The sequence below is a fragment of the Elephas maximus genome, chromosome 19, assembly GCF_024166365.1.
Source record: "Elephas maximus indicus isolate mEleMax1 chromosome 19, mEleMax1 primary haplotype, whole genome shotgun sequence".
Lineage (NCBI taxonomy): Eukaryota > Metazoa > Chordata > Mammalia > Proboscidea > Elephantidae > Elephas > Elephas maximus.
Genome location: NC_064837.1, coordinates 13,087,451 through 13,101,259, shown reverse-complemented (window position 1 = coordinate 13,101,259; position 13,809 = coordinate 13,087,451). Strand labels below are relative to the sequence as shown.

At 57.2% G+C, this 13,809-nt stretch overlaps 2 protein-coding genes across 7 annotated transcripts in view; both read left to right on the top strand.

The window, feature by feature from the left end:
• The first annotated feature begins 1,475 nt into the window (after positions 1 to 1,475).
• On the top strand, positions 1,476 to 6,841 carry EFNB3 (ephrin B3). The gene is made up of 5 exons (XM_049858783.1): positions 1,476 to 2,096; positions 4,262 to 4,554; positions 4,713 to 4,805; positions 4,917 to 5,021; positions 5,425 to 6,841. Exons 1-5 carry the CDS (start codon positions 1,975 to 1,977, stop codon positions 5,832 to 5,834), a joined length of 1,023 nt encoding a protein of 340 aa, XP_049714740.1. The 5' UTR covers positions 1,476 to 1,974; the 3' UTR covers positions 5,835 to 6,841.
• A 6,327-nt stretch (positions 6,842 to 13,168) lies between these two features.
• Positions 13,169 to 13,809, top strand: part of DNAH2 (dynein axonemal heavy chain 2) — a 137,860-nt gene continuing 137,219 nt past the window's right edge. For 5 of the 6 annotated variants that reach the window (XM_049859280.1, XM_049859277.1, XM_049859276.1 and 2 more), the window contains exon 1: positions 13,169 to 13,500. In XM_049859280.1, coding sequence (XP_049715237.1) covers positions 13,290 to 13,500 — 211 coding nt within the window. In that variant the 5' untranslated portion in view covers positions 13,169 to 13,289. The remainder of the gene's footprint in view (positions 13,501 to 13,809) is intronic. The other variant, XM_049859279.1, reaches the window with a different exon arrangement.

The following is a 13,809-nucleotide window of genomic DNA, read 5'->3' as shown; positions in this document are numbered from 1 at the left end:
GCCAATGGGGCAGCTGAGCTTGGTGTGAAGTCAAGTGGGGGGGGGTGGGGCTTCATGCCATTGACTGGCTGGTTGCTAGGCAACTTGGTAAACTGAAGGGGGAAACCTGTTTGAAATCTCACTCCCCAGGTGGGGGTAGCCACAGGGGTCAGGGTGAGCAGGGCTGAGCAGTAACGGCAGGAGCTCTGTGTCAGACTGTTGGGTGTGACTGTGTGAGACTGTGCAGTGACAGACAAGACACCCGCTCGGCTCAACACTATTTACCATCACCCAGCAGCAGAGGACCGTCACTCAGCTCTGGGGGAAGGCGAGCAGGGACACTCGCCTCCCCTCCCCTGGACTCCCCCAGGAGGCAGGTGGCTGAGAGTAGCCAGAGTCAAGGACACACATGAAAGAGTAAAGGTGCCCCAAAATGCAGACATCACATTGAGTTTACTGTTAGGTGCAGGACAAGGGTGAGGGGCTTATTCGCTCAGCAGCTGTCGTTGCTTTCCTTGTTTCTCCATTTATGTCTGCTCTTTGGTGGTGGTGGTGGTGGGGGTTGTTATTTAGAGCAATGACTCCTTCCCCCACCACCTTGCCAGACACTGAGAAGGAGGGCTTTGAAGAGACCCAGCTGTCAGGGGAGGTGATTTTGAACGTTACAATCAAAGGGAAGGGATAGAAGGCCTGCGGAGGCATGAGAGGGAATGAGGAATGTCACCTCTGCCCAGAGGTGCTGAAAGCCAGGGTTCTTACACCCAACAAGGCAAATCCTCCCTTCCCCCAGGATAATTGGAAACAGCCCTTCCGGCCTAGTGAGGTTTGGGGCTTTCCTTTCCCACCCCACTTCTCTCCACAGCCATCCAAGAAGGGCCTAAGTTTACCCCTAGTCTCTTGCTTTCACTCAACCGCCAGAATCAGTGAAGGGTCAGGGAGGCTATGACAAAAGAGACCCAGGATGGGAGTTCAGCAGGCTAGGTTTAGTTGCAGGCTTTATCCCAGACTTCCTGTGTGACCTTGGGCAAGTCACTGGGCCTCCCTGACCCTTAGTTTCTTCGTCACTGCAGTGGGCATCGTTAGTTAGCTCTGCCCCTCCGACTTCACACAGGTAGTCGTGCCGTTCGACTCGGCTGCACTTTGCAAAGTGCGAAGCTTTCAGGGTTATTGCTATTCTCTCTAGACCTCAGGGGAGCCGCGGTGTTATTTGGGGATGGAGGGGGAGGAGGCTGCGGGAGCGAAAGGGGCTTGGTTCCGCGGGTGGAAAGGGCGAGCACCTTTCTGAAGGATCTGAGAGAGGAGGATGGCAGCCGCTCAGGCGATCTGAGGGCAGCAGGGGTGACGGGCCGACACTAGGGCCGAGATAGAGACTCGGAGAGACAAAGGGGCGTGAGAGCCGGCGCGAGGGCGTGCGTCGGGGCGGCGGGCGAGGCCGCGGCGGCGGCGGCGGCGGGAGGTGCGGAGGTGAGGGAGGTGTGGGGGGCGTGGGCTGGGGACGCGGCCGCCCGCTCCCGCTCGGGCTCCAGCTCCGGCTTTTCCCTCCACCAGCCTCTCCCCCTCCCCGCCTCTCCTTTAACTCCCCCTCCTGAGCTCCGGACTGGTTTCCTCCCTGAGCCCGCTGCCCTCAATCCCGGCGAGGCTGGGGCTCCGGCGCGGCGTCCCCTTCCTCGGTCCCTCGTCCCGGTCCCCATGCCGCCCCCACCTGGCCTCCGGCTCCCCCATTCCCCCACCTAGGCCCCCTCCCAAATTCCGGGGTGCTGGAGCGTGGGCCGGGAGGTGCAGGGCGCTTGCAGACGGCCCCTGCAAGGGCTCTCGCGGGTCTGAGCTCTTCATAGCCGGGGCGCAGGCAGAGCAGGAAGGGGGTCCGCGTGGGAGCGGGGACGTCAGCCACTGGGGTGGTTGGGGCGGAATAGCCAGGGGAGCCAAGGCAGTCACCCCAGAAGGTGAGCGACTTTGGGGGAGTTGGTGCCCCGCCCCCTAGGCCTTGGCGGGGTCATGGGGGCCCCCCATTCTGGGCCGGGGGGTGTGCGAATCGGGGCCCTGCTGCTGCTCGGCTTTTTGGAACTGGTGTCTGGGCTCAGCCTAGAGCCTGTCTACTGGAACTCGGCGAATAAGAGGTGAGCGGCCTGGGGAGACCCCACACCCCAGGGAAGCGTTGGGGGCTTTGAGGGTTAGGTTCTCAGCAGGGAGGAGACTGGAGGGAGAGTGCTGGCTTCCTGATGGGAGTTGATGGATTACCAGACAGCGGTGGTCTTGGGACTGGGTAGTCAGACTCCTGGGTCCCACACACGTGGGTGTTGATGTTGAGGTGTTAGGAGTTTGAGAGACCCCAAAGGGGCAAGGATAAGAAAGTTCACGGGTAGCTGGGGAGGGCGTTGGAGTGGTTATTTGGATTTGTGGGAGATTTGTATGGGGGCTGGGCTTGGAGGGAGCCTGGTTAATGTCAGCTCTCAGGAGAGGGCCCTTGAGTAGGTGCTGCTGAGGCGCTGAGGGGAAGGCAGGGTTCCTCCCAACCGAGAACGGACTCAGTGTTGGAGATAGGAGGGAAGGGGGCCCAGTTTGGGGGCCCCCAGGCTTCTTGACCCTCCTCACAGTCTGTGTCTCAACTCTTGCCCATAGCAAGAGGGTCAGAGAGTCCTTGGCTGAACAATTTTCCAACCAGAAGACACTTTTCTATTCCTGCCTCCCTGGCTTGGGCACTTCTTTCTGGAGGAAACCTTGAGCCCCCTGAAGCCTCCTTTCCCTCTTAGATCTGGAGTCCTGAGAACCCTTCCTCCCTCTGCCCTCACCCCCCCCCCCATCCTTGCTGCAAGATTTTCCATGGCCCTCCGTTCCCTGGCATGCTTGCTTTGCTCTGAAAAGAGGCCAGGGGTCAGATGAAACTTCAAGCCATGCAGGCTAGGACAGAACCTCTGAGAGGTCATCTGGGTCCCTTGCCTCCATGTCTGTCCCACCCCCCACCAGCAAAAGAGTTCTGTGGTTTGAAAACTTCCTACTTCTCTGGGAGGCTGTCTGTCGGAAGCCATGGGAAGAGGGTGGGCTTTGGAGTTCATCAAATCCTAGGTTCTCATCCTAGCTCTGCTGCTTTCTGCTGTGTGGTCTTGGGCACATCACTTAACCTTTCTGGGTTGATATCCTTTTGCCTTTGTGGGGATTAGAGGTAAGGCGCTTGAACAAAGTATATGTTCACTAAAGGAGAGCTAGGATGATTGTTCTTCCTCTTGACTTCACACCCTCCCTCACACATCCTTGTCCTTGCATCCCTTCCTCCCATAGCTCTTTGGGCAACATCTCAATGTCTTTTCTGTACTCAGCCCCCCACCCGCCAAGCCCAGCTGCAGTGTGAGTATCAGGTATAGCTTGAGGATGTAAGTTAGGCTTGTTCTGATAGGGTGGAGAAAAGGGAGCCTGGGTGTTCTGGGGGCTCTCTTGAATGTTGGATGGGAGGGAGTGAGTCATTTGGGCTCTGTTGAATGTTAGGTGGGAGGGAGTGGGTCAGAGCAGCAGCAGTGCCCAGGGAGGGGCTGCAGGGGCCATAGTGGCTGAGCCAGTGGAGTGGGGCCAAGGGAGATGTGGAATGGTGCGTGTTGTGGTCAAAAAAGTCAACTCCTTCAATTGCAAAGCTATAGGGTACTTTCCCTAGGAAGCCTGAGGCCTGGGGTGAGGGGACCGAGCAGGGGAATGATCGGGGCAGCTGGCGCTCAGACCCTGGTTCCCAGTAGCCCCATTTAGGACCATTTTCAGACCTGTCATATTGCCAGGCTAACTTCGGACACTGGCCTGGCTCACCTTTCCCAGCCCCTCCTCTGCCCCATGGCACCCTCTTAGCCCTGAATCCCCTGAAATTCAGTGGTGGTCTGGAGGAGTGAGGGCTTTGCCCCCTGGTTGACTGCCATAGAATGGTGAAATCACCTGGGAGGGGTGGGCTGTGTGGTTCCAGAGAGGCCAGCTCCTTGGTAACTGGCATCCTGTTGCCATGGCAACGGGGCTGGTGATGGAGCCAGAGATGGCAGTGTACATGTGGTGAGGGCGGGCTGAAGAGTGCATTTGGGCACACCAAGGGGCAGGAGACCTCTGAGCCTGGCTTCCTGCTGTTTCCCATGTGAGCTCGTGGAGTCCTTGGTGCAGCTCTGGAAGAACGGACTTTTTACTCAGACAAAGGCAGGCTGGCCGAGAGCTGAGAATTCCTGACCTGGAGGGATATGGGGCTAGTGGGGGGAAAGCTCTGGGGCTGACCTCTGACACCTCATCCTTCCTGTCTACCTTGCTCTCCTCCCCATAGGTTCCAGGCAGAGGGGGGTTATGTGCTGTACCCTCAGATCGGGGACCGGCTAGACCTGCTGTGCCCCCGGGCCCGGCCACCTGGTCCCCACTCCTCTCCCAATTACGAGTTCTACAAGCTATACCTGGTAGGAGGGGCCCAGGGCCGGCGCTGTGAGGCACCCCCTGCCCCAAACCTCCTCCTCACTTGTGATCGGCCAGACCTGGATCTCCGCTTCACCATCAAGTTCCAGGAGTACAGCCCTAACCTCTGGGGCCATGAGTTCCGCTCGCACCATGATTACTACATAATTGGTACTGGTGGGCAGGCCAGGCTAGAGCGGGGAGGTCCTCTGGGATCGAGGGCTGATGAGGGAGGGGGACCACTTGGGCCCGGAGGCAGACCCCTATGCCCTCAGGTGGTGGTTGGGCCAGGACACAGGGACAGGATCCCTTTGGCTTCTCTCTCCCAGCCACATCGGATGGGACCCGGGAAGGCCTGGAGAGCTTACAGGGAGGTGTGTGCCTAACCAGAGGCATGAAGGTGCTTCTCCGAGTGGGACAGAGTGAGTGAGGTTGGGGGACACCTCCAGGAGCTGAGGGAGGTTGGGGCAGTGGGTGGCATCATGGTCGGGGACAGCTGTCTCAGCCCCCTCTTGGGTCTCCCCCATCTCCAGGTCCCAGAGGAGGGGCTGCCCCCAGAAAGCCTGTGTCTGAAATGCCCGTGGAGAGAGACGGAGGGGCAGCCCACAGCCTGGAACCTGGGAAGGAGAACACACCAGGTAGGTCCAGCCTCCCACCTTCCCCAGCCTTCTCTGCTCTTGGACGGCAGCTGCCCTGCCTTCACCCTCTCCCCTCCCTCTTGAGTATAGGGGGTGGCGACACAGGAAAGAGAAGAGTGGATGGGAGGGTGGGAGGGGAATGGAAGCCAGATGAGGAAAAGGCTCAATTAGAACTAATTAGCCAAGTCAGTGCTTCAATCAGCGCTGTCAGAGAAGTGGGAGGACTTGGTGGCAGGGAGCTGGAGGGCTGGACACCTGGATTCTGAGCCAGGCTTGGAGGGTAAGGAAGGTAGGGTTTCCAAGGGGCCTGGGCACTGGTGGGGAAGCCTGTGGGGACCCTCAGATGCCCAGGTGGCTCCTTCAGCCCCTCCCCCTCTTTCCTCCTTCACCCCTTCCCTGCCAGGTGACCCCACCAGCAATGCAACCTCCCGGGGTGCTGAAGGCCCTCTGCCCCCTCCCAGCATGCCCGCAGTGGTCGGGGCAGCGGGGGGGCTGGCGCTGCTCTTGCTGGGCGTGGCAGGGGCTGGGGGTGCCATGTGTTGGCGGAGACGGCGGGCCAAGCCTTCGGAGAGTCGCCACCCTGGTCCTGGCTCCTTTGGGAGAGGAGGGCCTCTGGGCCTAGGGGGTGGGGGAGGGATGGGACCTCGGGAGGCAGAACCTGGGGAGCTAGGGATAGCTCTGCGGGGTGGTGGGGCCGCAGATCCCCCATTCTGTCCCCACTATGAGAAGGTGAGTGGCGACTATGGGCATCCTGTGTACATTGTGCAGGATGGGCCCCCCCAGAGCCCCCCAAACATCTACTACAAGGTATGAGGGATCCTCCCATCAGCTCTCCTGGATCCAGCCCTTCGTGGGGTGGTCCCTCCAATTGAATTTGTGGTTTGAGGGCTGCCTCCAGCATCTCCTTGGCCCCCTTTGCCGCACCACCTCCATTGTCCCTCCTGGCTATTCCCCTGTTCTCCACTTTTAGGATTCCTTAAGGCTCCCACTGAACCACCTCCTGCCCTCCTGTCTGGCCATGTGTGCCCCTCTCTGTGTCTGTATTCCTGGGTTCTGTTCCCTTGAGGAGGGGAGCAGAAGCTCAGCCTCCACTTCTGATCATGACCCAGGTGTCCTAGCCTCCCTCATCCACTGAGAGTTGGGGTAGGAACAAGTCTGTCTTTTGGTTGGCATCTCTTTCTGCCTCTCACTGTTTTTCTCTTCTTTTTTCTCCCTCTCTTTCTATCTCTTGTTCTCTTTATCTTTCTTCTGTCTCTAGGTCTGTTCCTCTTCCTTAGCACCCTCCTCCTTCCATCTCCTTTTACCTTCTTGGCTTCTTATCCTGTGCCTCTCTCATTTCCTGGGTGGGGACATCAAGCCATGTCTCCTCTCAGCTCTTGGCCCCTCTTCCGACCTCTCTTACCAACCACTCCCCTCAGCCCGCCAAAAATGGGGGCCTTACGGGGAAGGCTCTGGCTCCATCTCAGTGCAGGGCACGGGCAGCAGGGCCTCCTCTGCCCTGCCCCAGGCCTCTCCATACTTGCTCCATCTATCTGGGGTGGTTGGGTCACAACAGCTACCATGAGAAGTGTCCCATTCTGTCCAGGAGTGGCCAATGACAAGATATGAACCAGTCAGGACATGTATGGACTTGGTCTGATGCTGAATGGACCACTTGGGACAGGAAGTGACTTGATCCAGACAAGAAGTGACCAGGCTGGGACAGAAATGGCCTGGAAAGTGGCAGAAGCAGTGCAGCAGGAACTGGAAGTGCCTTCATCCAGGACAGGAAGTAGCACTTCTGAAATAGGAAGTGGTCTGGCTGGAACTCAAGTGGCTTAGTCTGGGTGGGTGGGTGGGGTGGGAGGTGGATGGTTCTTACTCTGTGGAGAAGGGAACAGGAAGAACTTCCTGTTTCGGGAGGAAGCTGGAACTTACTGACTGTAAGAAGATAGAGGTGGACTGAGGAGGACTTTCCTAGTCTTCAGTGGCACTTCCCAAGATTTCCCTTCCCTTGTGCTCTGTGCTGCTTTTAGGACAGCTAAAATGACCGCCATCTACTGTGGCAGACCCAATATGTCTTGTACTTCTTCCCTTCCTATATCCAAATATTATCTCTGTTAATCAACAGGATTACCCCAAGAACCCATGTGTTCTTCCCCAGTAACCCAGATGACTGTCTTGTTCATCGCATCCTCCATTCCCTACTCCCTTCAAACTCAACACAACTCCCTTCTTAGTGACCAAAATGGTGGCCTACTGACTGGTCTAGTTGACAGTGGTACTTAGCAACTGCCACCGTTTCCATAGTGACCAGCTTATACCTCTTCCTGCCCTCTAGTGCACAAATGGGTGTTGCCTCAGTTCCCTCCCAGCTCAGTTTCATTAGATCAGAGCTGCCCTTGAGCACCAAGTTGGCCACCTCAATTACCAGCCAAGATGGTTGCTTTGTCCACCAGAGGCCAAGTCATCTCTCTGGTACTGTAGTTCCCAGCTCCTTCCTGATTTTTCTAAACCCTCCTTCCAGGGAACAGGAAGTTGATATTGCCATGGGGAAGATGGCGGGGTATGGCCGTCACCTCAATAGTTTTACTGTAAAAGGGAAATTTGAACAACAAAAACCAAAAAAAGAATAAAAAACTTCAAAAGTTGTGGAGAAGGCTGGAGAATGACTGGACATGAATTGGGAGGGAAAGAACTGGCTTTCAAGCTGAGGGCTGGTGGACTGAGAAAACCAAGGGGAATGGGTAGGGAGAGGGTTGGTTCGGAATGATGAGGTGGGCAGAGCATGAGGAGGGGATAATGGGCTCTTGAGGAGGCTGGAGAAGGTGGAAGCTCCACTAGGCAATCCCCTGCGGTGGTGGGAGGAGAGAGGAACCCAGGCAAGAATGGGAGTTGCTAATACATTTAAATGACTAGAAGGTGGCCACATGTGGGAAAAGTTGGAGTGTCTATTGCTAAACTAAAGCGCCTGTGTGTCAGGCAAGTCACAGTCAGAAACAGAGTGGTGAGAACATGTGCATGTGTTAAAGTGTACTCCCTAGCACCCTACCTAAGACACCTCTGGCTTGGGGAATTCTGCTGTTTGGTACTCAAGTGGGAAAAGAGATGTGATTGACCAGAAGAAAGAGGAAGGACTGAGGGAGTCAGGCGTTAACTCCCTGTGCAGGGGCTCCCTGTAGACCCACAACCCAGGCTCCTCTCCCCTCAAAAGCCCAGGTGCCCAGCCCCCTAGACTCAGCCCCATTCTCCATCCACAAAGGCAGCCATCAGGAGCATCACTGGAGCAAGTCAGCAAGGGTCACAACCTCTGCCCTGCCCGCCCCTCCCTGACTTTAGGTCCTCTCCCGCTGTCTCCCATTTGCCTAGAGGTCAAGGGGTCCCCCCCTTCTCCTCTTCTGTCCGCAAGGACCCTCCCCCTCCGCCAGCCTGAGCGAGATGCCTGGGTCCTGGGAGGTGCAGGCACTGGGAGGGGAGAGGGGGGGTTGAAAGCTGGGAAGCCAGGTGCTGGACTGTCTTCTGTCCTGGAATTCGCTCCTGCTTTCCGAACCGGCACTGGAGCTGCCCAAGGTGGGGAGGGTTGAGGGGGGTTGAAGGGCTGGTCCCTGCCCCTTAGTGGGGGTTGGTTGACATGGCAACATCCCCTTCTCCACACAATGGGAAGCCCCTCTCAGCCTCCCGCGTGGATGGAGCCGACAGCCCCATCGCTGGCTATCAGCCTCAGGGACTTGGCAACCGTCACTATAGCAACTCAGAGCCCAGCAACAGGGCCCACCGAGAAAGGGAGGGTCCAAGACTAGGGTAGGGCTGTGTATGTGAGGGGGCAAGGGAGCTGAGGGAGACTTCCCCGCTACACATACATCTAGAGGCACAGGTGGAGAGACAGGAACGAAAAGAAGTGGAGATAAATACTCTCCGTGACAAACACCTCACCAAAGCCGCCAAGATGTTAGAACATGCTTAGAGACAGGAAGACACCTGGGGACAGATGCCCAGCTGGGGAGGTGAAAGGCACACACTACAGAGCACCCTGGGACACACCCCCTCAGAGCACTGGCATCTCTAGACGCCCACCAACCTGCAACAGGAACAACACAAAACCTCCAGCCTTTCTCAAGTGTAGCGATTTATGTGCCTATTGAGCTATTTGAAAGCCCCGGTGATTTCCACACAGAATAACACAAGCCATCCGTTCACTCCTAGGGTAACAGCTACAACAAAACTCACAAAGGGGCCGAAGACACTCGTTTGTTCACTTGTCCGTTCATTCACTCATTCACTCAATATCATATTAAATGCTTACCTTGTGCCAGGCACTGTTGCAGGCATTAGGGGTATAGGGTAAGTAAGGCAAAGTCCCTGCTTTCATGAAGTCCACGTTTTGGTGGCGAAAAACATCATAACATTCTAGATAGCGACAGGTCATATGAAAAAAACAGAGAAGATTGAGAATCACAGGGTGATGCTTTAGAGTAGGAGGTCAGGAAGGTCCCTCTGAAGAGATGATATTTGAGCAGAACCTTGAATGAGGATTAAGCTATGTCATGGTGAAGGGCATGCGAGACAGAGGGAACGGTAAGTGCAAAGCATAGAGGTGAAGTCTTGTGTTTGGAAAGAGCAAGGCGTGCTTCCTAACCACACCTATGTTCCAGATGTGTCCTGTCCTTCCCCAGCCTCAGCCTGTAGGAAAGCAAGCACTTAGGGTCTAGAATCCACATTTAGGAAGATGATCTAACTCAGTCTTCCATTCTTCCTCGTTTCTTGTTTTGTATGTATGTGTGGTTTAGGTATATGTGTGTCTTCAGCTAATCATAAGCTCTGGAGGGCAAGGGTGACACCGTGAGTTCTTTGGGGCTGTGGCACGTCTGCTGGCACAGAGCCTAGAGCACTCAGGCAGAGCTGAAGTAAAGGATCTAAGAGGCCTGGGGACCACAGAAGTAAAGCTGCCCCCCCTCTGCCGCCACCTCGATTGGCAAAGGAAAGAGGCTATCCTGTGGGCCGTGCTACAGACAGAAGCTCAGACTTTACTATTCTTCAGAAGCAGCTGAGGGATACAAATTAGACCTGATTTGTGTGTGTATGTGTGGTTTGTGTTGGGCATTTTGAGGAAAAGGGAGTGGGAGAAGGGATTGCAGTGGGAATTCCTGGTAGGGGAATGGTTGATGTCAACAACTGGAATTTCAGTTGGAATAAAAACTGGAGCTTCCTGAGAGGCAATGTTGGAAGCCACGGATGTGGGGGTCCCACATCCCCTGGGGAGAGTTTCAAGATCTGTAGGCAGGCTCGGAGAAGTGTTGCAGGTTGGTTTGGAGTCAGGGGACTGGCTGGGAAGGGCCCAGAGATTTGGGTGGGGGTAGGAAAAAGGCTGCAGAATAAAAGGGAATGAGAATTAGGTAGCGGGAGAGAGACGTTTGGAAGGTGGAGTCCCGAAGGTAGTTCTGAGGGGACCAGGGGTACCCCTTGATTCCACAGGGAATGGAACCATTTGGTTTCCTGGTTTTCCCTCATCCCTCAGTTACTGTCAGAAACCCAGGCATCAGCTCCCCGACCCCAGTGGCTGGTAGGGGTGGGGAGAGGATAGAGAAGCCTCAGGGGGCAGCAGCTGGTGAGTGGGGAAGAATCTGTGTGCTCAGCAAACAGCAGCCTCAGTGCCCAGTGGCTGCCTCCTCCCTCATCAATCAGCCCCAGCCAAATGTCCTTGCATTCCCACCACCCCAAGGGGACTGGGGCTGGGCCAGTGTCCCCAGCAGAGTGAGATGGGGATGGGTGGGGGGAGATGGGGGTGGTGCTTGGCTTCCCATCCCTTGGCCTCTGTTCTCTCCCCTGGAAGCTCTCAGCTCTTGGTGTCATGGAATGACTCAATCCTGGCCCCTACAATCGTGGGAGCATCAGCTACAAATCACCTGTGGGGGTCTGTTGGGGGATAAGAGGGGAAGAGGGATGAGTCAGGGCTGAAGAGGAATTCACTCTGGTTCTCACGGGATGGCTCAGGGCACGGTCAGCAGGGAGTATGCTGGCACAGAGGTCGCACCCCCCTCCCCCCCGCCCACCGCTGGGATTTCTGTCCCTGATGGATGCTTCGGACAGGAGACTCAGACCTCGAGCCCCTGAAACGTTCTCTCTCTTTCCATTTTCTCCTAGTCCCCAGGCCTCATCTCCTACCTCCTGCCACCCCAAGAGGTCTGGTCCTCAGCTCACCCCAAATCTTCTGCTTCCAGTTGGGGATCAGATCGAGGCCTCTCGACCTCAGCCTCTGGTTCGCTCTCCCCCTCCTCAGCCCCTGCTCCCCTCGGGGACCCAGGCGTCCTGCCCACTCCCTTCACCATAACAACCATTCTTTTGGAGTTGCTTAAGACTTTAATATCATTTCATTAAGTCAGCAAATTCAGAGAAGGTTGGGGGCACAAAAGAAACTGCGGGGTGGGCAAAGGAGGGCCAAGGTGGGGGGCGGGAAGCAAAGGAAGAGGCCCCCACTCTCCTCTCCGTGGAGATGGCTCTGAGAAATCAAATATTGACAGTGAGAGAACAGAACTTATTAAATCCGGGACAGGGGTGTGTGTGGGGAGCTGTGGGAATGGCCGGATGCCTGGGTTCTGAGAGTAATGAAGGTTCTGAGAGGAGGGACAAGCCTGGGGCCGGGAAGACCCTGTGAGGCTAAGGGTCTTGAGGGTACAACTCTTCTGCCTCTTCCGTTTGAGATGTGCTGAGTCTTGGTACCCTGGCTGTTTCTCAGCTGTCCCCTTGAGCCCCTGGGGACCAGACCCCCATCACAGCTGTGGTTGCCTCCCCATCCCTTCCTCCTTCCTCCACCTCTGTTGATGAGCTTCAGCAGCGTTTAATCTGATCGAGCAGTAATTAGCAAAGCGAGAGGTTTGATTACCTATTTAGCATAATGTAGGGGGCTGGGATCCCCAGGCACAGCCAAGGTTGTGTGTGGGGGCGAGTCAAAAAAGAATGGGGTCTGGGAACCCTTCTTTTCCTGAGGGAAGCCATGAGCCCTGCCCAGGAGACTGTCCACCCCATGCTAGCTCTCAAATTTCCACTTCTTTGGGGCTTTCCCCTGGGGGTTCTGACCAATCACCTGGCCTCTCTCTGCCACCCACAGCCTATTTGGTTAGAGGATCACTCACATGTCCCGGCTTAGCCCTACCTGTCAGGCAGCTGGCTTTGCGGCATGGTAGGACTCCCTCTCCTTCAGTTTCCGTCCCTTGGACGGGGGTCTTGGGCTGGGCAGCAGGCCACAGGTTAGAGCCCAGAAGCCCACCTTAATGATAATGGAGGAAGAAGGGCAAGAGCAGGGTGCCACCAATTCTGGAAATACGGGTAGGAATGGTGGGATGGTGAGGTCAAGGTTGGGTCAGAGCGTGGATTAATTCGCCAGCCCTTCAGGAGTGCCAGGGACTGCCATTCCTCACAGGGCCAGACTGGCATAACAAGACCTGCCAGGTGTGAACACCGACCAAAAAAGGGGGAGCAGAGGAGGCAGCTTCTCCCCTCCCATCCAGCAAAGAAAATGTCATCAGTTTAGCTCCTCATGGAAATGTAATCAGTGGGCTCGCTGCTGGCTTTGTCTTAATTAGGCACTATTGATGGAAGCAGGGAGGGCGCCTCCCCAAATCCCTCACTCGGCTTCCTCCCAGTATTTCCCAGGCCTCCCCGGAGCTTCTCCCCGCCCATCTTCCAGACGCCTAGTCTTGCGTCCCCGGCCGGTGGCGCCCCCTAGCACTCTTTGAGGTCTGCCCCTCCTCTAGTACCCTCTTCTCTCGCTCTCCCAGAACGCAGTCTTTGTTCCTATGGAGAGTGAAGCCCCTCCCCAGCCTAGTCACCTTCCCCAGGGAGTCCCCATCTTCTCTTCCCCCCAAAACGAGCGACGCTCTCCAAAGCCAATCCTCAGATTCCAAAAATTCCAGTTCCGTTCTTCCCTCCCTTCCCCCGCCCCGCGCAGCCGGGAATCCTAGATCCCAGTCCGAACTAAAAAGAGGGAACAAGCGGGAGGGCAGGGGTGTTCCAGCCCCGGTTTTCTCCCCCGCCCCAGCTGCAGCCCCGGCTGCCTCAAAATCCTGGAGCGCCTTTTAGATCTCGAAGGAGCCGCGCAGGATGGACCCTGCAGGCCCGGGAGCGGGGGTCGGGCGCTTGGGTTCCGCCTGCCTTTTCCTGGGAGCGCAATGCTTCCAGCCCCAGCCTTTCCAGCGGGGTCCTCAGACCAGGCCCCCGCACTCTCCAGCTCGCCAGACGGAGTCCGCTTCCCCTTTGCTCCCAGCCCTCCTGCCCCCCGGCGCTGCGGGGGTGATGGGGCGGGATGGGGCAGCAGAGCGGGGCTTCCAGCGCCTGCGCCCAGAAGGCTACTCCGCCGGCTCGCGCAGCGGCCGCTTCCCCCTTCCCTGCCCAGGGTTGCTGTGGCGACGCGTGCAGGCGCGGGCCCCAGAGGGCCACGCGGGGCAACTCCTTAGCTGGAGTGGCCCATCGGTCGGCCTAGGGAGGAGAGGGTCGCCGAGGCGAGGTGTGTGTCGGGGGCAGAGGGAAGGAGGGAAGGGAGGCTGAGCCAAGTGGGAAGCTGCGGGGAGAAGGGGCAGCAGTGAGCGGGTAGAAGGGGACAGTTGTGGGAGCGTGGGGGAGAAGAAAAGTGGTCGTGGCCGAGGGGAGGAAGGAACAGTTGTGGGGGGAGGGGAGAAGGGGCAGTTGTGGGGGAGGGGAGAAGGGGCAGTTGTGGGGGGAGGGGAGAAGGGGCAGTTGTGGGGGAGGGGAGAAGGGGCAGTTGTGGGGGGAGGGGAGAAGGGGCAGTTGCGGGGGGAGGGGAGAAGGGGCTGTT

What these genes read in the sequence shown, in the direction of transcription:
- EFNB3 (XM_049858783.1), top strand. Translation starts at nt 1,975, where the DNA reads ATGGGGGCCCCCCATTCTGGGCCGGGGGGTGTGCGAATCGGGGCCCTG. An exon ending in TGGAACTCGGCGAATAAGAG is followed by an intron (nt 2,097 to 4,261) that starts GTGAGCGGCCTG and finishes TCCTCCCCATAG; the next exon opens with GTTCCAGGCAGAGGGGGGTT. An exon ending in TGGGAAGGAGAACACACCAG is followed by an intron (nt 5,022 to 5,424) that starts GTAGGTCCAGCC and finishes CTTCCCTGCCAG; the next exon opens with GTGACCCCACCAGCAATGCA.